This window comes from Danio rerio, chromosome 22, assembly GCF_052040795.2.
Source record: "Danio rerio strain M-AB ecotype USA chromosome 22, GRCz13ab, whole genome shotgun sequence".
Taxonomy (NCBI): Eukaryota; Metazoa; Chordata; class Actinopteri; order Cypriniformes; family Danionidae; genus Danio; species Danio rerio.
Genome location: NC_141042.1, coordinates 2803589 through 2830000, shown reverse-complemented (window position 1 = coordinate 2830000; position 26412 = coordinate 2803589). Strand labels below are relative to the sequence as shown.

Sequence of the window (26412 nt, the reverse complement as noted above, 5' to 3'; positions counted from 1 at the left end):
ATAAGCCTACACAAAAAACCAAGAAACTCTTTAGCTTTTTTACCGAAACTTAATTTTTTTTAAATGTTGAAAAAATGAATTGTTCATATTATATATATATATATATATATATATATATATATATATATATATATATATATATATAATAAAACAGGTGGGCAGAGATAACTTTTTTAATCAAGATTAATCTAGATTTTAATTCTAATGAAGGAATTCAAAACATGTGTGCTATCCAAATAATTACTAAATATAAGTATTTTAGAACGGGTTTCTCAAGCCAGGTGGCGCATCAGACCAGAGGCTCATCTCCTGTTTCCAAAATGGACCACAAACTTCTTGCAGAACTGCTCTACTCTGATAATTGGTGATGAAAATAAATGATGTTCAATAAGAAGTACTTGTGTTTACTGACTGTTCATTTAGTTAAACATGAATATTGAACTGTAGGCCTTTATAAGCTCCAAACAGCCATTTCATACTTGCTTTTGATGTATTTACATACAGAAAATTCTGGTCACAAAGCCAAATTCACAGAGTCCTGACATTGTGTCAAACATTGAGTATGTTTACATGGGCAACAATTCTTTAATACAATTTTATTATGATTAAGACAATACTCTGATTAAGAGTCTACCATGTAAACAGATTTTTGATTAACTTCATCAGACTAAAGTCACAACTGAACTAAAAAGATGGACTTAAGGCATGTGGAGGATGCAGATATTAGTGGCATTACTGTAGTAAACACCGCAATCAAACTATTATCGTCATGTAGGACTTTTCGCCTTATTTTCTGACAAGTTTCACACATGCGGCTATCAGTAAAGGACCGCACACACACACACGCACACACATCACGAAATCCGGATTTTTTTTTTGTTTGTGTGAAAGTTTGAAAGTGAAACTGCCGAACTGCAGTTAGTCAGAAATCCTGCTGATTTGATTCAGAAGGGCACTTTTTTCTCAGACAGCTCACCGGTATACATCTGAGCTAAAATATCACGGTGAAAGTCATCATAGCTTTCATAGAATAGACCCAGCTCCCAACCCAACTTTAACGGGGATACTTTTTAATCGCCCGATAAGAGTCTCGCATTTATGCAGCACGTTAACGCATATATATAAGTGGTGGGCCATTATCCGCGTTAACGTGCTGCGTGAACAAATATATTTCAGTGAGTAATGAATAAACACAAACCTATTAGTTCTTCAGTCTCTTCCTGTTTAATTCTGCAGGGTTCTGGATCACTCATCTTCTCACTGTCCTTTAACAAACTCTGTCTTTGCAGATTTGTCTTCTTCCTGATGGTCTGATGCTCGTCTTCACTTGTAGACTGACGGGACGATCTGCAAAAGAGAAAACAGAGATTCATTTACTCATTCGTTTAAACTGTTTCATTTATAACAATTCATTTATATAATTTATGTAATACAATAGGTGATCACATAATTCACATAACACTCTTAAAGTAATAAAATTAACTTAATTTATAGATCTCAAGACAAATGTTGAATATTTTTATGTAACGCCATATAAGAAACAAACACTATCTCATAAAACAGTTCATAAAAAATAAATACAATGAAACCACAAATAAACGAGACAGTTTAGATAAGATTTTTAACATTAATATATGATAAATAGTATATAATATCGCATTTTCATCGTAATACTTTGATGAATATCTCTTTAAATGCGTTTACTTCATATATAAAATAATGGAATTATGTCTAGCCATATTTTAAGTAGTGTGTTTATTTAATGAGTTAATGGTATTTAGCTTATTAACTTTTTTAAACAAATCTTTATAGTTTAAATTCTTAGCATCTGCAACATCTTTGCTAAACATAGAGGTTAAGTTGGTTTTATATTCATTTATTCAGACATTCTCCTTAATATAATTTCAGAAAAGTATTCTTTGCCAATTCTAAATAGGGAAGTTATGTTAGCAGCAATTGACAACAAAGTACAACATTGTTCACAGTCAAATAGATAGTGTTAATGTTGTTTTGAAGTCACACCTGCATGCTATTTCGATCGAATATTCAAAGTAACATGATAACAATATAGAGACTTCTAAATGAACGAAAGTGCAAATATAAAACCAACTTTACCTCTATTTGCTAAACACGTGTTTATGTTATGTACAAATGTACAAACAATTAAAAAACTTTAAATGACGAGCAAATAAATCAACAATTTTTACTGCCAAACAGAATATCTGCAGCACTAAATTCCCAAATACATCCGCAACATAATAGTTTGTGGCATTACAACAGTTAAAAAAAACTTCGCTTAGGAAAACACAAACACTTAGCGCATATGTTCCTCTCAGAGCACCTCGCTGCCTATGTTGTTTTGGTCAGCAGCAGACACACAGATAGAGGTGAACTCAGTGCAGAAACTAGTCGCAGATTGTCGCTTTAATAAACTAAAATAAATAAAAGTGTGTTTTATTGCTGAGTAAACACGAGAAAAAGCATGAGACCCACCTCAGCTCTGAAGACTCGACGCTGAATGAACGCGTCGCGCTGACGTCATCACGTTGAGGCGGGAACAACGGGGAATTGGGAAAAAAAAGCGCCAATTTAACTTTTCCTCACTACACTTTTATTAAATCTTCAAATAACAAACATTCGCATCCTCTGTTGGTAAACATCTCATATATGTGGTGAAATACTGTTTATTAGGCGTTTAAAATGTTGTTACAAGCGCACTTAATCAAATTAATAAGTAAATCTTCATGACGCACAAAAACAAAAGTCAGCAAAATATAAATATGACTGATAAAAATTGACCAAAAAATGACTAATGGTATATGCTATAGTGGGAGAAACAATATAGCTGAAGAAAGAGAAGTTGAAATAAATGTTTGCATCTCTTGAACATGTAAAGCTTCTCTTTCCACAAATTATACTTAATAAAAGACTGAACATGATTACAGTCGATGAAGATGTATGAGAGAATTCAATATTATACACACAAAACAAGCGTTGTGTTTTGATATTTTGCATAATTATAGTATAAAAATTGTTTTATGAGGCAAAATGATAAAGCACTACAATAATATCCCAGATAGCACACATGCGTCGCAGAGACGTCTGCTGGACATCCGCGGTTTCATCTGGGAGACGTCTTATTTAGGTCGTTTGCTCATCGGGAAAACGTCGTATAGACGTCCTTGTCAGACATTCAAACAACGTCTATGCGATGCATCGCAGATGTTCATTATTAGAATGTTATATCTGTGAGACATCTTATTTATGTAGCATAGACGTCGTTTTTTTATTATTTTTATTTAGACATCCCCTCATGAAAACGGCTATAAATAACAGTTGCAGTTACACTGATTATACATCCGTCTACACATAGATGATAAGCTCAAGTATTTTTCACTCAAAATGAAATGACACAACGGCTAAGGAATCATTTGTAGAATTTTATTATTCAATCATGCATTCATTCATTCAATCATTCATTTTCTTTTCGGCTTGATCCCTTTATTAATCTGGGGTCGCCACAGGTATGCAACACCAATCTATCCAGCATATGTTTTACGCGGATGCCCTTCCAGCCGCAACCCATCACTGGGAAATGTATTATATTATATTATATTATATTATATTATATTATATTATATTATATTATATTATATAAAATTATTTTATATGATATTATTTTATATTAAATTATATTATATTATATTACAATATTTTATATTAAATTAGATTATTTTATATTAGATTATTTTATAATTTATATTATATTGTATTATATTATATTAGAATATATTATATTATTTCATGTTATATTATATTACATTATTTTATACTATATTGTATTATATTAGAATATATTATTTAATATTATAATATATTATTTTATATTATATATTTATAATATTATTTTATATTATATTAGAATATATTATATTATTTTATATTATATATTTTATTATTTTATATTATATTAGAATATATTATATTATATAATTTTATTTTATACATTAAATTATATTATTTTATATTATATTATATTAGAATGTATTATAATTTATATTTTTCAGAACCAAACAAAACACATTTAAAGTGATCAAGTCGCTTAAGAGTCCATTCTTTCTGGGGCCAAGCGGAGGAAGTCTTTAAAATGTTTTCTGTTTCTGCCTTGTTGAAGACGGAAGCACGGGGTTCCTCAGCTGCACCTGTTAAAGAATAAAAAAAGTTATTTTACCAACCAAAATTAATACACACCATCACAATTATTGCATTTGATTGCATAATAATAATAATAATTAAAAATCTAATAAGAAGAAGAAGAAGGAAAAAGGATATGTCTAAAAATTCGTTTTTCAGCCTTCACCTCCGAGTGCTCTTAATTTTTTTCATGACCACATTTGTTTAGTGTTGTTATCGTATTATTATTATTACTATTATTATTATTTGTTATATATTTGTTGTCATATATTCTCTATGTATTTATGAATATGTTTTGTTTATTCGTTCACCTGTCGGGATTTACAGAGGTCAAGCATCGCGTGTCGCATAGGAAGCATGTGTGCTTGAATATAAATCTCATTTTTGACCATATTGCATTGATTTTCCTAATTTATTCGTTTGCTGGAAATTAGAACTGAATTTAGAAACTGCTTTGAAAATTATTTGATCGTAATAAACAAACTTAAGAACCACACAAGATTATTGTGATTTTGCGACTATGCTTGCGAATGTTCGCTGAAACGAGAAACAAATCGCTGGACGATATAACGGCAATTCTGTGTTTTAATTCTGAAATTACATTTAACTGTCTCATTTGTCCAATGATTTTGAGAAACCCCAGGGTGGTTGTAATGTAAAATGCAGTGGAGTAGCCACTACATTACAATAAGCATTTTATCTTTATAAATATCCACACAGTGTCTCTTTCTTCAAGCATTTTTCTGAACAAAGTTCACAAAGTAAAATGCCCATCAGACGCGCGATTTCAGTGCTGAAAATAGATTTAGAAAGCATGTCCTTGTTCAAACGACATAAAGGAATCAAAATGGAACTATGCTGGCACGATGGATGATTTTGTTTTTACAGGAAAATCAATTAAAAAAAATAAGCCAATCTACTGTTTTATGTTTGGTTATGCAGTTAATAATAAGACATTACTCTTGAATATTTATTTTTTAACAGTTTGTGTTTTGTCTGTTTGGTTTAGCTGAATATAAGCGGTCTTCACTTCTCAATCCTTAATTGCTATTCGTTCATCTTGTTTAATTTATAGATAACTGATACAAATTATAATAAATGAAATACCTTCTTAAAAAAACTTTTTTTTCAATAGAAATAATAAATTATAAAAAATAATTACCTATAATAAACTGACAAATTGCAAATCAAACAAAAAAAAACAGCATTTTTTTATTTAATAGTATTTTAAATCATATACATTTTTTATCATTAAATCAAGCTGAACAATCTATGTATTTTGTTAATGATCTGTTAACACCAGTTTCAACACTATTTTAGCCTACTTTTGATTGGTTGCTGTTAATTTCCAGTGATTTTGAAATAATACTTAGATTGTAAATATTTTTAGACTTTGCTATCCGATAATGATTCACCGTTCTCATGTAATCAATATAATATTCTTCAGATGTTACTCTCAAATAAATGAAAACATTGCTTCAAAGAATTAATGTTAAATAGAGGTGCAAAAGCTTAAGTCCGCCTATTTATTATAAGATAACCACAACGTCCTCATAAAATAAATAAAAAAAAGAACACCAACAACAGTACTTGCATTAGTATGTACTTGGACAAGTGGTCAAATTCGAGGAACCGACTCTTTTGTGTTCGAAACTTCATCATTGCGCAAGTGCGCATGGTTTCCTAAAGAGCATCACAGTGAGCACGTGGAACTTCGTCGCCGCCAGTCCCCGCAGGAAAACTGAGGTACGTAGTCTGATTCATTGTTATGGATATGTGTGGTCAGTAATATATTTATTCCGTTTTGTTTTAGTAAATTTAATAAGGTAATAACTTTATTTAAACGAACAAAGCTAGGTTTAAACATGTTGCGATGACTGACTGAGCATCAAGTGGATTAATAGTGCCTTTTCAATTTCGAAGAATCTGTTCTTTAAATTTCTTAGAGATCATACGACAAATTGGATGTAAAAGAATGCATATTGTAAAAGTGCACATATACAGTAGGGCTGGGAGATTAATAAATAACCTATCCATAACCGAAATAATTCCCCACGTGGTGATTCTAACACCAATGCTTAGGTTCCACATTTTTACCTCAGCAAAGCTCAAGCGATCGCAGGCATTGTGATTAATATTCAGAGGCATTACAGATCATTAAAAGCAATAGTTTGTTTTATTTTTGATTGTTGTATGACCTAATGTGTCAAGCATTACCCACGTTTCTTCAGCGTATATTAATAATCAAATCGACTGATATTTTTTTATGTTTTCCAATTAGCACATAACATGTATATAGCTCTCTTTTCGTAAAGTGAAGCGCACACATTTTTTCACATTATGATGTACTTTTTACGCTTTATTATTATTTCCTAATTTCCAAGATATACAAGTTTTTAAACTGAAAGTAAAACAAAAACTGATATGTAAAAATTAAATGAATTGAAATAAATAAATGCAATTTGATTAAGTACAAAAGATAATACTTTGAAAATAACAATGATTCAATATTTGGAAAGGAAGTGAAGTGTTAAATTAATCAAAGTTTTGATGTAATGTTTAATCGCCCAGCCCTATACAAGAATCAACAGTTCTAAAACACTCTTGTGTATTAAACATAATTTTACAATATTTGAACAGCATGTGCTAGCTCATATAAGCTTATAAAGATGTAATGACAGTTCCATCTTTAAAATGATTGCCTAAACTGTTCATTGTAAGACATTTGACGTACCTATCACAAGTGTCCCAATATTTGTGTTTTTTAGTCCTCTTTTTTTCTCCTCCACACCAGTTGAGCTGTTTGGCTACTGGAACGAACACTTTGGAGCAAATACGCCATAACTCTAAATTTTTAGAGTTTGTCCTCCTCTGATGGATAACCTCTTTATCTTAAAAATAAAAGATGATATTAAATCTTTACAGTCAGTGCATTATGGCCCAGTTTTACAGACAGGGATGAGCCTAATTCTTAATGTAAGATGTTAAAACTGCTTTTATAAAAATGCATGTGAAAAAATTCAAGAAAACAATACTGGAGTGCATCTTATAACAGAACGATGGCAATGAGATTTTGTAAGGTATGTTAGTGCAAATTAAGTGTTGTCTGTGAAACCGGCCATGTAATAGACATGATTTACTTCACAACAGCTGTAAAATCCTAAATATTCGTACCATCTTTTCCATCATTGGATTTTCGGCTAATTGCCTTTTCCAGTTGTTCAAGGTCTTCCATTGTTTCAATAGGAAAGATGTAATCCTCAATGTCCACCACCATTTGAACACTTGGCCGAAGCAAGAGACTGGACCACTGAAGTTAGATGGTTAATCTTCATGTCCAGCTCATTAAGCTTCTCCAATATTGCCCTCTGCACAGCTCAACACAGTAGGTAGGTCCCTGCAAGCAAATTTTTTTAATACTTCAGTTTATGGTTACCTCAACATTATCTAATGTTAATCTACAGTATATTCACATTAAAGTTTTTTAAAAATGTTAGAATTATAAGACTGTCATAATTATTAGTCACAATTTGATTTTAAATGCAAAGATTAGTTTTAACATGTTAATTGTTAACATTGGTGTAAGTGGAGTAATTCACAGCTTCACATGTATAAAACATAATAATAATTATTCATGAGAAGTAACTGTCTATTAAAAAATACAAATGACTTACTCTTTGCTCTAGCCTGGTGGGTACTTGAGGTTTTCAGTTCAGAGGTTGTGACTTCTAAGGGATTGTACTGAAAATGTAACATTACCATGTTATTAATTACACACTAATTTGCTGTGTTTGCTCTAATGAAGGTTGTTGTACCCCAATAGCTCAATGTGTGGTCCCCAAAGCATCCTCTTGCTCATTTCCATCAGACATGCTCACTGGAAAAGCTGGTGTTGAGAAAGGTCAAGTTGGTAAGTTGTATTTTTTTGTATGTATGTATATATACAATATATACAAAATATATAAAAATATGTATATATACAAAAAAAAAAAAAAAAAAAAAAATATATATATATATATATATATATATATATATATATATATATATATATATATATATAATTGCAATAAATGTGTTTAGGATTTTCTCTGTATAATTTAATATTTTTTTTATTTTTGTTAATTGTAATGTTTTAATCAAGCATATATAAGTATTTAGGTGACCAAACTCTTACTTTAATGGATATAATTGTTTAATAAAACTCTTTAACTCTATAAACATTTGTTTATTTAACCAAAATATATACTCTATTCACTGAAAAATAGATAACATTATTCATATTCAAAAGGGGTTTACTCGTATATGCTGAGCAATTTTTATATATGAAGCAGCCCAGCCATATTTGCAATATTTCAAATTGTATATTGCATATATATATATATATATATATATATATATATATATATATATATATATATATATATATATATATATATATTTTTTTTTTTTTTTTTTTGTAAAATCCAAATAGGAACTTGTATGACATATATTTAATTTGCATATATCTAAATGCAACAGATTCCAATATGGGCATGATCTTTCTTGACATTAAGATGGTACTTTTTCTACTGTTATAACTAAATTGTGTTCTCTTGTTTGTTATTTAGCTTTAGTTTTACAGTCTGGTCTAACATACAGCTTTAGTTTTACAGTCTGGACATTTCTTTAACAATACAGCCAAATGAAATGCTGAAGTATTTACCTGAAGTGAGACAAACAACTTATGTGGTGCTCTGTCTCGTTTGAAATGCCTGAGCATAGAAAACGTGTCCTCTGTTGGGTTGTACAGAAAATGTTGAAGTAGTGTGAGTATGTGCACCAATTGTCCTTCTGATTTCTTATTTAAAATACTGATTGATTTATTATTATACATTTCATTTTTTTACCTTGATTTTTCAGGTTGAGGTTTATCCCAAGTGTCCTGTGGCTCCACTTCCTGGCAGAACCTCACAGGTACTTCTGGAGATAGAACTGCAATTATTTTCTTTGGAATTATGAAAAGTTAGACGACATTTTCAATTTCAAATACCTGGTTCAATGAAGATTCAGTCTTTAAAGAGGCATGCAATTTTGGACAGAATAAGCACATCATGGAACATACAGTTTGTGCATAATTATTATGCAAGTCAATATCTGGTCATATATTTATTCTATTGACAGGGAGTCATGGCTTTTGCTGGTACTAACAATAAATAGATTAAAATGTAAGAATATGAGAGATGGACTTAAATGAACTCTGATAACTTACTGCCAGATTCTGGAACATAATATATTTTAAGAGTTACAAGAGGAAGTGGTGCTGGTCCTTCTAGATCAGTTCTCAACCTATACCTACAATGGTCTCGGTCTATTTCAGCTTGTGGTTATTTTTCAGTGGGTACACTTAGACACATTGTATCCAATTGTGTCATTCATCGTATCATTCTTTGACACAAGCTGACACATTGTACTTGCTGGTGACTCTAGGGTTCCTGATGCTTTTAAACCTAACTGTTCTAATGATCAATCAGAGGAATTTTTCAAGATGGATGGAAACTTAACTTAAAATAAACACTAAAAACTTCTTTAAACCGATACAAATGGCATGGTGCATGTCCTTTTAGCTCCTAACCTATGCCTATAAATGTCTCAGTGTATTTTGCAACACTCCTGCTTGTGATTATTTTTACGTGGGTGCAATTGATACATTAAGTCAAATTTTGTCGTTTTGACACAGAAGCTGACACATTGTATTTGTGTTGGCACTGGCGAGCTGGGTTTCATAATGATTTAAACCTAACTATTCACCTTAATTATTGCAATCTTATTTCAGAATAATATTTTCTTCTCAGCCATTTTTTGTGACTTCAATCTTCCTATGAGCGTTTCTCACCTCAATTAAAAAAAGAACTAGTGTTGCATTTTCTCCTAGCCATATAATATATATTTTTTGTTTTTAATTGTGGGTTAAATCTGTTTCTTTTTTTTGGGACCATAAAAATATATTTATATAATTTAAATATAATATAAATATATATTTTTAATCAATGTACACACAGCCCCTCATATTGACAGCAAAACAGATTTTAATTTTTTATATTTTTGCAGATTTATTAAAAATTAAAAACTGAAATATCACATGGTCCTAAGTATTCAGACCATTTGCTCAGTATTTAGTAGAAGCACTCTTTTGATGTAATACAGTCATGAGTCTTTTTGGGAAAGATGCAACAAGTTTTTCACACCTGGATTTTGGGACCCTATATATATTTCTATATTTTCACCTAAAGTGGACATTTTTCTCTAGCTTCTGTGTGTATGTTCAGTAAATCCACTTTTAGGGCAAATAATATGTTATTTTCATAGACTTTAAAGTGAAATAAATTAACACAAACATAGGGTCCTGAGAAAAATGTAAATTTTAGAACAAAAATTCAGACGACACGAGATTTTTGCATCTGAACTCTTTATATATATATATATGTACATATATATATATATATATATATATATATATATATATATATATATATATGTATATGTATATATATATATGTATGTATGTATATATATATATATATATATATATATATATATATATATGTATGTATGTATGTATGTATGTATGTATATATATATATATATATATATATATATATATATATATATATATATATATATATATATACATACATACACACATACATACATACATACATACATACACGTGTGTGTATATACATATACAGTTGAAGTCAGAATTATTAGCCCCCCCCCCCTGAATTTTTTTTCTTTTTTCTTTTGGAAAAAGTATAATTTGTTTTATTTTGGCTACAATAAAAGGAGTTATTTTTTAAACACCATTTTAAGGACAAAATTAATAGCCCTTTAAGCTAATTTTTTTCTTGAATGTCTACAGAACAAACCATTGTTATACAATAACTTGACTAATTACCCCAACCTGCCTAGTTAACCTAATTAACCTAGTTAAGCCTTTAAATGTCACTTTAAGCTGTATAGAAGTGTCTTGAAATATATCTAGTCAAATATTATTTACCGTCATCATGGCAAAAATAAAATAAATCAGTTATTAGAGATGAGTTATTAAAATTATTATGTTTAGAAATGTGTTGAAAAAATATCTCTGTTAAATAGTAATTGGGAAAAAAAATAAACAGGGGGGCGAATAATTCAGGGGCTAATAATTCTGACTTCAACTGTATATATACATACATATAAATACAGGGCTTGACATTAACTTTTCATCACCAAAAGCCCTGTTTGTTTGTTAATGTCAAGCCCTGTATGTGTATATACAGTTGAAGTCAGAATTATAAGCCCCCCTGAATTTTTTGCCTCTGTTTATTTTTCTCCCCAGTTTCTATTTAATGGAGAGATTTTTTTCCACACATTTCTAAACATAATAGTTTTAATAACTCATCTCTGTTTACTGAGTTATTTTATCTTTGCCATGATGACAGTCCATAATATTTGACGGGATATCAAGACACTTCTATATAGCTTAAAGTGACATTTAAAGGCTTATCTAGGTTAATTTGATTAACTAGGCAGGTTAGGGTAATTAGGCAAGTTATTGTATAGTGATGGTTTGTTCTGCAGACTATCAGAAAAATATAGATTAAAGGGGCTAATAATTTTGTCCTCATAGTGGTTTTTAAAAAAATTAATAACTGCTTTTATTGTAGCTGAAATAAAACAAATAATACTTTTTTTCTAGTAGAAAAAACATCAGACGTACTGTGAAAATTTCCTGAATCTGTTACAATTGAACAAAAATTCAAAGGGGGGCTAATAATTGCTAAATGCTAAATAATTGCTAATTGCTAAATATTTGCTAAATGATGTTTAACAGAACAAGGATTTTTTCACAGTATTTCATATAATATTTTTTCTTCTGATAAAAGTCATTAGTTTTTTTTGGGCTAATATATAAATATATATATATATATATATATATATATATATATATATATATATATATATATATATATATATATATATATTACTTTGATTTTTTTTTAAACACGTTTAAGGTCAATCATATTAGCAATAAGCGGTAAGCTTTTTTTTTTTCAATTGTCTACAAAACATACCACTGTTATTCAATGACTTACCTAATTACCCTAATTGCCTAATTAACTTAGTTAAGCCTTTGAATTGCAATTTAAGCTGAACACAAGTATAATCTATCTAGTAAACATGTATTGTAATAAAATCTGAATCTCAAAGTTTTTTTTTCAGCATCATTAAAAATTCCTGTATAAGATGCTTTAAGAAAAGGAATGTATTTATATTTATTGTTAGCTAAGATTGGAATAGGTTAAATGTAAAAAATATGATCAGAATATTACATTTAATTAAATTCAATTCAGCTTTATTTGTATAGCGCTTTTACAATGTAGATTGTGTCAAAGCAGCTTCACATAAGTGGTCATAGTAGCTGGATCAGGGTAGTTCAGTTTTAGTGTTTAAGTTCAGTTCAGTTTTTACTTATAACAGTGTAGTAACTGTAGGTCTGTGATGCCTATTCAGCCATCAAAAACTTGAACCAGCCTGTCCTGGTCTTTTGAGTTGTTATGAATGCTGTGAGATTACAGCTATTACAGTTTGTAGTATTCATGAAGAGCCAGTTACCTTGACACGTGGAGAAGGTCTCAAAACAGGCCTGCTGTTGCTTTTCCGCAATCTGTTGGTGGTCATGAACAAATGCTGTTAAAACTGATTTATAGATGTTATATCTCACATAAACATATTACTTTTTACTACACAGATTTTTAAAGCTTAGGTGTTGTTGCTTCTAATTAGCAAATTAAAGTTATTTGTGGCTATTCCTTAGAATGTAATCTTCAAGTTATGATTGTACATTTGATACATTTGAAACTAAATATACCTGATTTTAAAATGGGATTGTGATGTGAAAACTAACGCTGAATTCAAGATTATAATTAAATATATTTATCTTTGTTACTTAAAAATACTAAATGTTGCTGTTCTTTTGCTTTTGAATTTACATTTAAAAGCAACGTGTACTTTGGCAACTTACTTGGGATTTTTTTTTGCAAATATTTCAGATTCAGAGATATTGGAAGTGTACCAAGATTGTATCCATTTTTGGGAAATCTTGTCAAAAGATGCTGAAAGAAACAAAGTATGTAACTAAATTCATGAAAGTATTAGTCTATGGAACATCACGAATTACTGATTTTAATCTTTGTGTAATGTTTATTTACAATGTGTCTCATCCTGCTTACCCAACTCATGTGGAATTCTGGCCTGATGCTTGGTCCAACCTTTTTCTGGTTGTGGTGCCTCCATCAACCGGACACTCTTCAATATCCTGTCTATCTTTTTGTATAGAGGCTACCATGAGTGACCCTCTGAGTACTAAAACTTTGCTACAGATCCGGTACTTTCTTCATGAAGGAGCTCCACCAAGAGGTACATTTTTGTTTTTTTAAAACTGCAAGAACCTAGGCCCCCATAACGTTGAATAATTAAATTTGAGTTGTTTTTGTGCAAATACACAAACTACATTTTGTGCAAAATTATTATGCAAGTTAATATTTAGATTGTATTTTTAAGCACATTTTACCAATTCCAAACATCAATCTTAACCACTAGTATTTTTGTATTAATCATTTATAATTGTTATATAATTGTCCGTCAAGACTGGAAGTGAAAAAAGTACAATGTAAGTCACACTGTATTTCATTAGTCAGTTAGTTGAATTTAAGTTCTCTACATGTCAACTAATTTTCAGAAGATTATAAGCAGACTGTTAAGTTGGGGTTAGGGTTAGTGTAAGTTGACATGTACTTGCAAAGTTTCTTATAGCCAGTTAAATGTCTGTTGAAGGAGCAGTATCAACAGATACTGAGCAGACAGTCTACTAATACTTAAATGGACCATCAAAATAAAGAGTTACCTAATGCAAGAACTTGTGTAAAGAAATTCAAAATTGTAATGAAAAAGTAATGACTATATAAACATTTTTGAACCATTGTTTTCGGACTTATCATTTTATGTAGCATTTTTTAGCATTTGATTAGCATTGCATCCTTTTTAATAATTGTCAATTTTAATAACTTGCTAAATAATAGTACACATTTAAATAAAGCGTTTTTCACTTCTTGCCTTCGTATAAAAATATATATTGGTTATAGTTGTGAGTGAAGTTTGGAATTTACAAAATGCTCTTGAATAAATATCATCTTGCATGATGATTATACACACTGCACTATACAGTATATATTAAAATAAAAAAAGGTAAAAAAAAAAATTGGTATAGGGAATTATTTTGTGTGTAAAAGTGGAACTGAAACAAAATAACTGCCGCAAGGGACTAGGAAAGCTTTTGCCTCAATGTTCTCAATTTTGCAGAGCTGGACTGGTCCTGAGATGACATCAACTTGGTAGATGCCAAGTGCGGAGGATGGAAGGGGATAGTCAAAAAAGAGTTCATGTTTGCTGAAGGTAGTGTAGGTCACGTAAATGTCATCATTTTCTGAAAATATGTTTTCTAGCTTTGAAACCTTTCCATTAATGTAGACAAAACGGTTTGCCTGGTCCAATTTCAGAGTGTATGACTCTGTTTGTAGTTCTTTGAACTGTGAAGCTCCAACAAATGACTCCGGTAGAGGGCCAGCAGCATGCGGTTTTCTGAGCACTGGTGCCTTGTTTTTGTCTCTTTTTTTGTTACAGGTGTGCAGTTCTGAGAACCTTCTCACGACTTGACTTAACGGACATGAAGGTTTTCGTAGAAGTTTCTTCAGCTTGTTAAGGTGATTCTCGTAAATGAACGCACTGAAATTGTCAAGGACACCATGGTGTTTTGCATCTTCTGCCAGATGGACAAGACAGTGGACGTTATAAGACAGAAATTTTGGACCGTATAGCTGTCCAAAGTGTGTCACAAACAGTCGGAGAATATCATTGGCATAGTCAATGTGATCACCAATTAGGCTGTCATTGCAAAGGATGAAGATTCCCACAAAAAGCAGCAGGAAGTTTTTGTATGCTTCAGTGGTGAGCAGGTCTTTTAGCATCACAGGGCCTGTGTACAGTAAGAATTGCCTAAACTCAGTTGCCTTCCATCGATCTATTTCTCTGACTGCTCTTGGTTTGCGTGCAAATTCTACAGGCACGTTCTTCTGGGCACTGACTAACCGTTCTGACAGCACAGATGCTTGAAATCCTGACAGCCTGCAAGTTAGAGGGCCCAGTCGAAGCCAAAGGTGTAGAAGCCGCCTCATGACACCAAGGCACACAAGGTGCATGTAGTCAAGGGGGAATCCAGAAACCATGTCCAGGGAGGTTTCCTCCAGAGGTGAGGTGCCATGGTGGTGGTCTATGTCAGTCTTATTTCTAAAGCTCTCATCATTTCTTAGAGGCATGTCAGTTCTAGGAAATGTCATCCTGTTCTCCAGGTACACACCATCCTGTATGCACTTTTCACATCCATGGTAACCTGCATGGCCTTTCACTTTTTTCAGAAATGCACGTGCAGGTGCATCACAGATCATAGAGGTAAGCTTGACTGTTAACTTCAGTCCTTCAAATTCAAATCCATTTCCTAACTCTTTGATTTCAGAGATAAAGTCTTTGAGGTATTCGTCCAGGGAGCTTGGTTTGCTGTCACCACAAAATAACCCTATTGTTACAGGCTCCTCCTGCACCAAGTTTTGTACTTTGCCAAGAATGGGCCAGAATTGAGTTGATGAACTTTTGTATAAAGGAAGACCATCAATGCTCACCTGGAGCTTCAAATCTGTTGTGTTCCTCAAAATGTCCTTGTTGTCATAGAGGACCCCTGAAATGGATTCCAGTAAACCAAAATGGTAGTACTGGCCACCAGCTTTATTTTGCATTTCTTTTTTTGAACGCACTGTTCCTAATAACATCCTTGCATCTTTAGGAAGACTCAGATTATGATTTCGAAGGATGCTGAGTAAGGAATTTAGTGCCACGTGTGTTATTTTGTTTTCTGTTGCCCAACTTGCCAAGTCGTCGTTAAGAGAACTTGAATGCAATTCAGTATCTGCATCAGAGTCCGACTCTGAGTCAGATAGACTAATGAATGATGCACTTGCCATGGTGTTGCTGCATTCAGGTGCATCGACATAAGACAAACAGTCCATGAAGTCAGTATCATCTTCAACAGTGCTGCTTGTATCTGTGCCATCATACTCATCCCTCAACGGTGATGCTGATAACATATCCATTGATTGAAGCTGTTTGTCCACCTTGGCTTTGGCTTTTCTTCGCAGTGTCCAGTAAGACTGTTTTTTGCAATCCATGGCTCTGAGATATTAACACACAAAAAAATGCATTGCCCTAACGTGCAAAGCCAACTACATACAGTGCTTTTCAAATGCAGTATTTGTAGATCCTTACATCACATACTCTGGATATAGCTTTTACATGTAATTGAACTCATTATAAAATTTAAGCTTGTTAAATTAAATGGAGATTAATAGATGATAGACAACCAGAATATGCAATGTTATGGATCCCCAAGATTGGAATTTGGAACTACTTTCTTAAAGACAAATTACACATACCTTAATATTGAGTGTGTGAGCTTTTGATGTAGTTGTCAGGAAAACTCTGTAATTAGAAAAGAGATAAATTGGTAAGGTCAGTTTCGTCGTTCTTATAATGCCTAGAAATAATATAACAAAGCTAAATAAATGTGTAATCACTTTTATGGAGTAAAATTTGTTTAAATAAGAACTAAACTCCTTAAGAATGCCTATATTCTGCTATTCTTTAAAATTAAAAGTTTTTTTTTGTTTTTTATCTTGCCCAAAATTTAAAGTTACAGTTATGCTAGAAATTACAATTTTATTACCATTTACTCACCATTCACTTTTTTTAACCTGTATGATGTTATTTCTTAGGTTGATTACAAAAAACGATAGTTTGAAGAAAGCTGGAAAATTGTAACCATTGCCTTCGTTTGTATTTGTTTTCCTGCCATAGAAATCTATGGTTACAGGTTTTCAGCTTTTTTCAAAATAACTTTTTCTGTGTCCAACAAAAAGATGTAAACTTGAAATTTGAGGGAGAGTAAATACTGAGTTAATTTTCATTTCTTGGTGAACCCTTTACTGCAGGAGACAAATTGTTATCATAACAAAATTTGAAGGAAGTTAAGATCAACCTATTTATTTATTTATTTATTTATTTTTATTATTTTTTACTAAGATATGGGTTGAGTTGTGGGGTTTGAAACCAGAGGTCTAGGGAGGGTTATGTATTCTAAACTATGCAGATAAAAAAAATCTCCTAACAATTGTTACTAATGTTATTCTTAATATAAGTCATGGAATGAGTTTTTTTTTTCTTTTAAAACAGGAAGATTGTTCTATATTCAAAGATTTGTTACTGTTCGCTGATCTTGAGGAAAGTTCCCAGGAGATTTATTTGTTTAATGTTTTAGGCGAATGGCTACAGGATAATATATTTAATTTAATTTGGATTTAATTTGATATTTAAATCGTTGACACTGTTTTATATAATAGAACTTAAATGGCTCGAGAGTAGTTTATGATCATGACTTTAAAGCATATCCTTATCAACAGGTGGCAGTAATACGCCTTTCTATAAATCTGTATGCCAAACGCCAATGTTAAGAAGAAGATTAACCACTTCCACGAGCTTCACGCCACGGCTTTTTACAGGTAAAGTAATTTACTTTTTGTTTCATGGCATATTTATCCTACATAGTAAATGTGTGCGGTCCTAACGTGAGGTAATGTTAAAGCAGGGAATGCGGTATTGCGGAGAAAATTATATATTTTATAGGTAAACGCAGTGTTCGTAAAAATTGTTGAATGGGAAAATGGTAAATGCTGATCACGCTTATATTATAAGCCGTTTTCATCTGTATTTGTCGCTGATCACTAGTTTTTCCACTAACAAAAATATTTTAATATGTTGAAATGACTTGTCAAAACTAACATTTATAAGCTTGCTTTTGAAAGTTGTGCAAACTTTGCAGGACCCTACTCCTTCGAGCGAGTCTGTAATCATGGCATGTTAATAAAGACCGTAGTTTCGTCCTTAAGCATTCAACAGCGTTCACGCGTTACTTTTCTCATCGCTGTTGGACCAAACAAATCAGTATTTTCCCGCTCCGGCCTGCAGTTGGGCCACGTCATTTCGATTATTTACCATGGTTTACTATAGATAAACAAGTAAATACATATTTAATAAAAATGGTTGATGTAGTTATGCCATCGTAATCATAGTTTTTCTGTTTTTTTTAATAGATACGCATTTTAAGCTTTTCAGGTAACGTTAAGTACTTTTTAATAAATGCGCTAATAATCATGGTTTTACGGTACAACAAAATCCTTGAATAGATGGCACATAAGTAATCTTGTGTCGGAAGGCTGACATTTAACGTTAATAAAACTAATACTTACCAACAACCGACAAATGAACCTTAAGCTTAACCGAATAAACAATGGAAAAAAACGTAAATATGTAAACAAACGAATAACCACGAATGAACAAGATCGAACAGGATTGTATGTACAAATTAATGTATTTACAGAATATTCTTAAGCTAAAAAGCCAACTATTGTAAAAAAAATAAAAATAAATAAACGTTGAGGATGCTCTCTGTCATCTGTTTGCTAACTGCCGTTGGTGATGTGACGTAATCGCCTCACTACGTGTCACCCTCACCCAGACTTGAGCAGGGTAACAGAAATGTCCTGTATAATATAAATGTCTAAATTGTTAGAAATTAATTAATTTGTTAAATATATGTATTTTTATTTAATCCTATTATTAATATTATTATTATTAGTGGTTCAAGTGTGAAGCGCTGAAACCCTAATGTTTTTGTTGTTTTGTATTATTCCTGTTTTCAACATTATTATTATTATTATTATTATTATTATGGCCTAGTTTTTCACTAATGAATAATCTGTCCATAAAAAAACTACATGCCATACACCACATTCTCTACGTATTTCTTTACTACTGTTAACTCTTCAGCTGTTCTGTCACATTTTTGGTAGTGTGAAAAGTCATCACTCACTGTACATAATATTAGAATGTCATTATTACAATGACCCTTGAAACGTGCTACAGTGAGTACAAAACTATTACATTTACCAAATAAATGTTCAGGTTTTTTTCTCGTAATGTTAAGTGGACATTCTTCAAAAGCAGTATTAATTATTTATTTGTGTGTAATATAAAAGGTTATTGTTTTATGTGATTTGTTTATCTTTAATATCCAAATAATTTGAATAATTTTAGGGGTGCAAATTTCCGATATCAGGAAAAATATTATTTGTTGATTGTATTATTATTTTTTTCAGGTGTTTTTGATTAAGTTTCTTAAGTATGTTTCCCCTATCATTGGTAATGTTGTGAATGCATAAAAAGTACTAAATTCCTACATTTAATTCATGGAAACATTAATTAATGAACGGTCATGTACTAGAGAGTTGATTTTAATTTTTTGAATTAGCGTATATTAACATAAAAATATATCCTTACCTGTCTCATGCAGAATTCTGTTCTGATGTTGAGCTGTGGTCCCTTCATCCAGACGCTCTTCGAAAACCAGTCTCTTTCACAGACATCAGGTACTTTTTTTTGTGTGTGTGTGTGTGTGTGTGATTTAGTATCACGTGATAACTTGCTACATAATGTCATATTCAATGTGCAATATAAGGCTTAAAATGTTACAGTTAAGGGTATGAAAATTTCTTGAACTAGAGCTGCAGAGTTGTATGAAATAATCAATTTATTTTTTTTGGGCTTATATTAAAGATTGTGTGTGTGTGTGTGTGTGTGTAACATTTGGAAATAATTAAAATAAATATAGACTAAATCAAGACTAAACATATCTGTAAAAAATTAAAAAAACTGTGCTTTTTTGTTGTTGAATCAAATGTAAGAACTCTGAACCAAAAATTTTATATGTCTCCATATAGTATGTTCATAGTAAATATCAGAGATAACAAAAGTACATGCATACTTAAGTACAAGTTCTCCTGTTAAAAATGTCAGGTAAAATTTGAAGTATTGATTATACTTTTGTAAAGTATAAAAAGTAAAAAAAAAAAAAAAAGTAAAGAAGGATGGCCTCAAACATGTACACAAGTTAAAAGATTCTAATAACCTGTTTTAGTTTCATGCTTGTAAATATATTGCACATCATATATACATTTATACAAAAAAAACAACAAAAAAAACTTGCATTACATTTTTAAATTTTTTTTACCTGATAATGCCTATTTTCAGCAGGAAAGTAGCCAAATACTAAAGCTCTGCAATCCCAATAGCACTTAAAATGTTGCTCCATTGTCTTGGCACAAACTCACAACCATCAGGTGCCAGTCATGTTCTTACACTCTTAAATTTAACACTTAATTTAGTCTGAAACATTTTTTTCTTTTGCCTTAAATTTCACTATTTTTTTCTTCTTTTTTTTGCATTTACCCTCCTATTGACTTATGGGTCAAATAACGCCAACATTTTAACAGCAGAAAACAAATACCCTAAACCAGGGATCACTAAAGTTGCAGTCTGTTCTGTAATGTTACGCAGAGTCAGTTTTTTTTTTTTTTTTTTTTTTTTTTTGCACGTTATTTTGACAATACAAGGCTTTCCCAGTTTTTATGATGCACACAAAGATTCTCTTTTCTGGCTATGCTACATGCTTTTTAATATTAAGCTATTTTCTTTAAACCATAAATGTATATTTTCCTGCCATGGGTTTATTAATAAACAATCCCTCGCCTGAACTTGCCGCGAGAGAGATTGATTATTGAAAGCACATAATCAGCAAAGAAAAATCATATACTCGTACACAATCTTTAAAATAATTAAATTTTTAAAAATTTGCAAATATATAAGTGAGATTTGTGATACAATTACACTAAAGCAATCCTTAAATCCTTTCCTCTGAGCAAAATAAATCATCCATCTGTATAGTAGAGTAGTGGAGATACAACAAAAATGTAATTTGTATATTTTTCTTGGAAAAAATGTATTTTTGAAACTAATTTAGTTTGCTATATTTTTTTACTTAATTTTTATGATTCTTTGTTCAGTTATTAATAAACAAGAATAATGAATAACATTTGAGTTCATGCGCTTCCAAACAAGTCCGCTATAAACACTTTCCGCTATAAACACCTTAATATTTTAGAAGTTTGTTCAACCAATAATTGATCTTATCCAGCCGTGTCCCACCCATAAGCAAGCTGTAAATATGCATGCAGCCTATTTTTTGATTACCTGACCAGCGCATTAACAGCAGCACCCACTGATATAACCAAGAAATTATGAGCTCCAAATTTGCACAGTGTTGTCATCCACGTGACTGAACTCGTCGTGAAGATGGGGGAAAATTAAACATGCTAGACTTGCTGCGACGATGTCGTGAAGGGTCGCAGACATGGTATCGGTTGAACTATGCCACATTTCACGAGAAGAAACGATTGAATCTTGTCACGACGCCCATTTGTCGTTTCCGATTCCCTGCGACACCCTACGTCAAGAAAATCGTGCCTAAATCGTGTAATCTGAAAGGGGCTTAAGTCAAGAATACAGCATTTGTAACTATTTATTAATTGATACTAACAGTTATTAATGTAGAGTTCATGCTTAAAGTAAATTCATTAAACTCATGTTTAATAAATGATTCATGGTGTAGTGTTACCAAATATCCTGCTTCAACATTTATGAATACTGTCTTGCTAAAAAAGCTTCCACACTTATTCAGGTACATTTTAGCATTAAAAATGCACCCTTTACTGTAGTCAAAAAAAGAGTGTTGACCACTGAGTAAACACTGATGAAATGCTACACACTGATGAGGGAAAACATGAACATTCAGTTTGTGATGAAGATATGGTTGTTTCTTTGTGATTAAATAGATTTGAAGACTTAAATATAAATTTCCTGGTTTATTTTTCGAAGTTTAATGAAGCCAACCCAATTTTGACCCAAAGGACAAACAGTGAAGACAGAATTCTAGGCAACATAGTCAAACAGCAGCAGATTTTAGCAGTTCCCTTGATTTAAGTGTTTGTTTTTTCAGAGTACTGTGGATATTTTACATTTATTATATCTATTCAATGCAAAAAGCAGCATACAATGGTGTAGGTTTCCCTTTAACAGTTACATCCTACTGTTTCTACTGTAGCATAAATGTGGCTAGAATAAAAGATGAAAAAATTATGTATTCCCTTTTTTCCATGCCCTAAAAAATATTGGAATCAGAATACAGAACTGATAAGAACCCGTTTCGCTAAAATTAAGATGATACCCAATCCTGCACAGGTGCGATTACAACCTTTAAAACTTTTTAAATTATCTTTTTTACCGTGTGATAAATTCTTGATCCTTTGAATTATAATCGCATGCGTAAAAATACACGTACAGTAATTTCGATGTTCTAAAATATTTAAACTTTTAAAATCAACAGTGTATATATGTATAATGCTAAAACTGTAAGAGTGTAAATTTAGAAAGTGGGAATTAATCAGAAATCAAGGAAATAAATTATATTTTTTGTTCAGAAAATTGCACATTTATTTTGTAGTTTTAGATTAAAAGATCAGAGAAAGCATGTACAGTACATACACAGTAGCTGAAAAAGGACAATTTCTCAAGCATTTAAAAGCCAGGTTTAACTGGTAATGTGCTTCATTTACCTATGATCTGATTGACCTAAATGGATCCGGTGTAATTGGCTTCAGTCATATTTCTGTCACCGTCTCCATCTTTCTTAGCCATCCTTGAATTTCTCATGCTAAACTTCATGCATACAGTACGTGATCATAGGTTAGGAAAGCAGGCACGGCACGCATGTATGCTATACCAAAAAGATAAATTGATGAATCAGCAAGGGGCTCAAATTGGGTAATGACAAGTAACATGAATCATGTCACAAAACACATCAAGACAAAAGTAACAAACCTGTTTTACATGTGTAATGAGTAGAAAGTACAGGTATTTGTAAAAATGTAAAGCGTAAAAGTAAAAATTTGTCAAAATAATTAAGTACTGATACCTAACAAATCTACTTAAGTACAGTAACAAACTATTTGTATTTCATTTCTTTTTCTCATTTTTTAGTTGTGCCATTTTTTTGCGTCTATGCTTTAAAAGAGACAAAATGAAAATTGTAGCCTTTGTTTTCTATGCTTTTTGCAACATAATTTGCCCAGATAACTGCTGTAAATCTCAGCTTATGTCCATTGAGGTTTAAGGAATTTTGGATGGAGAGATTTCCATACTGAATCTCACTGTGTTTTTCAAGTTCTCTGATCTCGGCAGAAGTGAATTATAGACAATGGCCCCCTAGACATGGCCTTGCTACAGAAGCTCTGCTCATAACTATGATGCAGCCCAAATAAGTTTTGTAATACAGACTTTCATATCAGTTTACACTTTAGGCCATGTACATTTTGTAAATTTGTTTATTAAAAATAATAATAATAATAATTATAATAATAATTAGTTTTACTGCAATCACCTTGGTTTATTAATTTGTTTTAATAATGTTTTTCATACAGACCCTTTACTGTATTAAGCTGCATAACCTGTTTAGATAAAAAAAAAAAAAAAAAACTCAAATGTCAATCTTACAGATTTTGAATGTGGTTTTAGTACTTGGCTGCATTGAATATTTGCTTATGACTAGTAAACAATACAGTAAGTTTGTGTAGAAACTCTTATTACCAGAATGTATATTGTTACAGTCCGTCTATAATAATTTTTTTGTCTATTTATCAGGGTCCAGTGACTACTTTTGGGGGGTCTGCAAACTTCCAATGAGGACCATTGACCAATTGAAAAGGATTCACTCAAGGAGGGATTAAATGCCACCATCTCACCCCAATACCTTGGAAATTATGGGTCAATTATTGGGTGATGGCTTTTCCACCACCAAAACGCTTGTAAATAGTTGCCTAAAACACATGAATAGTTAATTGTTTTAGGCTGGAACCGTTTATTTTAATTTCTAATAATACATTTTAAAATATAATTGTATAAAATGCCATGTTGTTTTATGTATTGTAAATAAACAAGTCATTCAGCACCATTTCAGTAAGTAACTAATGTCAAGCAGTTGTGACTGTTGCGCATAATTATTGTGATGCTGTATAAAGTAATATCAAAGGTGACAACATACTTGCCACACAATTTTTATATCAATTGACATGACAAAAGTGCAGTTGAGGCATGACAATGTCAAAGTTGCATCAACAGCAGCTTGTAAATGGGATGATTTTGAATTAAAACTTTCTTGAAATTATTATAATTTTAATTGGTGTCAATGATCCCTTTGATGCAAATTCGAGTGACTATTTACCTCACAATCGCATAACATGTTGTATTTGGTTATGACAAATGGGGAAAGTCAAAATTTGTCAGCAACTTGTACAAACTGTTCTGCTTGATTTTGAATTATCTGCAGATTAATTTGGGCATGCATTCATGGCAGCTTGGTGTATGTTTCAATCATGGCTATCAGCTTTTACAACAGTACTGCAAAATAAATTCTCAACATCTGAAGTGGATCTTAAATGGAAGTTCTTTTCTACTTAACTTCATTTTAAAAAAGTGTTAAGTCATGTTTATCAATTTGATTTATTTAGCACATCTGTACATACAATACAAACACCAAATACATCTGTGCACGGTCGTATATTATATGTGTTCACTGGCCAATGTTGTGGATAATTTTGTAAGACTTTTTTTCTCTCTTGTAAATAATAGTATTTTATTGTCTATCACAATGATCATTTAAAATAATCTTTTCATTTGCAACAATGTATAAACTGCCAAAGGTTAGTGAATTTTGTGAGGCAGTATAAATTGAATTTAGTTTGTATAGTGCATTTTCTTAAAAGGCTTTTTCCTTTTCATTATCAAGGTTTGTTTGTTAATTAATTTAGCAATTGTTGGTTTTGGCTTATTCACTTGAGGTTTAATTATTTTGAGCAAAATATGAAAAAGGGTTGTCTGTGTAGTACATCACTTTTTTAAATCCATGGCATGGGTCGGCTTTAAATGGCAATTTTTTTTTAATCACCCTTAACCGAATTGTTACTCAAATTATTAAGCTTGTATATTGGACTTGAAATGGCAACTATATATATATATATATATATATATATATATATATATATATATATATATATATATATATGTATCTATATGTATATGCTTTTAGCAAAATAACACTGTCGGCCAATAAAAAGCAGGTAAGAGTACTGCTGTTCTTTATTTATTTATTTTTTTGCATATACATTACTCAACCTATTGATAGATCATGAAATCTAACAAAAACAAAACTCTAAAAAAAAAAGATATAAGGCTGTGTGCATGATGGGTCCAAAATGTGTTCGTGTGTTTGGATGTGTGTGTGCTGTACTGTATTTTTATTTCTTATGAAAATAAATTAAATTATTAAAAAAAGTTTCAATAGTTATTAATTCTGTGAACATATACAGTTTTCATTATTCTAACTAAAGAAGCAGTGCATAAAATAAACTGGCAGTACTAGACAGTACTAAAACCGGCATAAAAAAATAATCAAGCTTAAAATTTGAACGTCATGAATGCTAAATACATTATCAGTGACATTGCCTTAAACCCCATGCGTCGTGACATCTCTGACAGTAAACTAATTTGACACATTGACATTTCCTCATTCTAGTTCAAGCTGCTATGGTCGCGTCTGTTGTCAGCTTGCCTCGGTAATTTCAGGAGTCCAAGATTCGTCGTATAGACGGCGTATAGAGGTCAAGAAGACGGCTCCTTAACAAATGAAAACGTTCGATCGAATGCGATGTTTAGCAGATGTTACGATCTTTCAAAGACGTCTCCGCGACGTACGTGTGCTATCTGGGATAAACCTTAACAGTGGCACCTGCAGCCGTACGGCTGTACGCACTATGTGCACACCTACCATGAGAGGGCGGGAATTAATGCCGCTTTTTATTTATTTATTTGTGACATAATTTAAATCGATTATTAAACAGTATACACTACAGCTGCTTTTCACTGGTCCACCACATTCTTACGAACATATTTTATTTATAAAAGTTTTTATTTCATTGACTTGAATATAATTAACCATCTACAATATAATTACTAACCCGTCGTCTAAAATCTTAGAATAATTAAATAGCCTCCCACATAGCAAAATTTCTCTGGCCCAGCTCTGGCCCA

General features: G+C 31.4%; 1 protein-coding gene and 2 long non-coding RNA genes across 12 annotated transcripts in view; 1 reads left to right on the top strand and 2 right to left on the bottom strand.

The window, feature by feature from the left end:
• Nucleotides 1-2570, bottom strand: part of zgc:173726 — an 8290-nt gene extending 5720 nt beyond the window's left edge. For 2 of the 7 annotated variants that reach the window (XM_087302131.1, XM_087302134.1), the window contains exons 1-2: nucleotides 2313-2562; nucleotides 1199-1347 (exon numbers count right to left, since the gene is read on the bottom strand). In XM_087302131.1, the coding sequence (XP_087158257.1) occupies nucleotides 1199-1253 (55 nt within the window). In that variant the 5' untranslated portion in view covers nucleotides 1254-1347; nucleotides 2313-2562. 7 annotated transcript variants of the gene reach the window in all.
• A 3309-nt stretch (nucleotides 2571-5879) lies between these two features.
• Nucleotides 5880-24750, top strand: LOC148679496 (uncharacterized). 4 transcript variants are annotated; one of them, XR_015945663.1, is made up of 15 exons: nucleotides 5880-5940; nucleotides 7441-7583; nucleotides 8018-8104; nucleotides 8872-8999; nucleotides 9094-9147; nucleotides 13266-13342; nucleotides 13552-13632; nucleotides 14575-14667; nucleotides 14896-15219; nucleotides 15335-15520; nucleotides 15687-15720; nucleotides 15857-16466; nucleotides 17778-17876; nucleotides 19727-19802; nucleotides 23968-24750. It is a non-coding gene; the product is annotated as an uncharacterized LOC148679496 (long non-coding RNA). The 4 variants fall into 4 exon arrangements; XR_015945662.1 differs by having other exon boundaries at nucleotides 15687-16466; XR_015945661.1 differs by lacking the exon at nucleotides 13266-13342 and having other exon boundaries at nucleotides 8000-8104; nucleotides 14896-16466.
• On the bottom strand, nucleotides 7454-13328 carry LOC147838328 (uncharacterized). The gene is made up of 7 exons (XR_015521616.2): nucleotides 13238-13328; nucleotides 12829-12880; nucleotides 9081-9153; nucleotides 8897-8967; nucleotides 8010-8080; nucleotides 7869-7935; nucleotides 7454-7591 (listed from the first exon to the last, which is right to left on the bottom strand). It is a non-coding gene; the product is annotated as an uncharacterized LOC147838328 (long non-coding RNA).
• Nucleotides 24751-26412: the final 1662 nt, after the last annotated feature.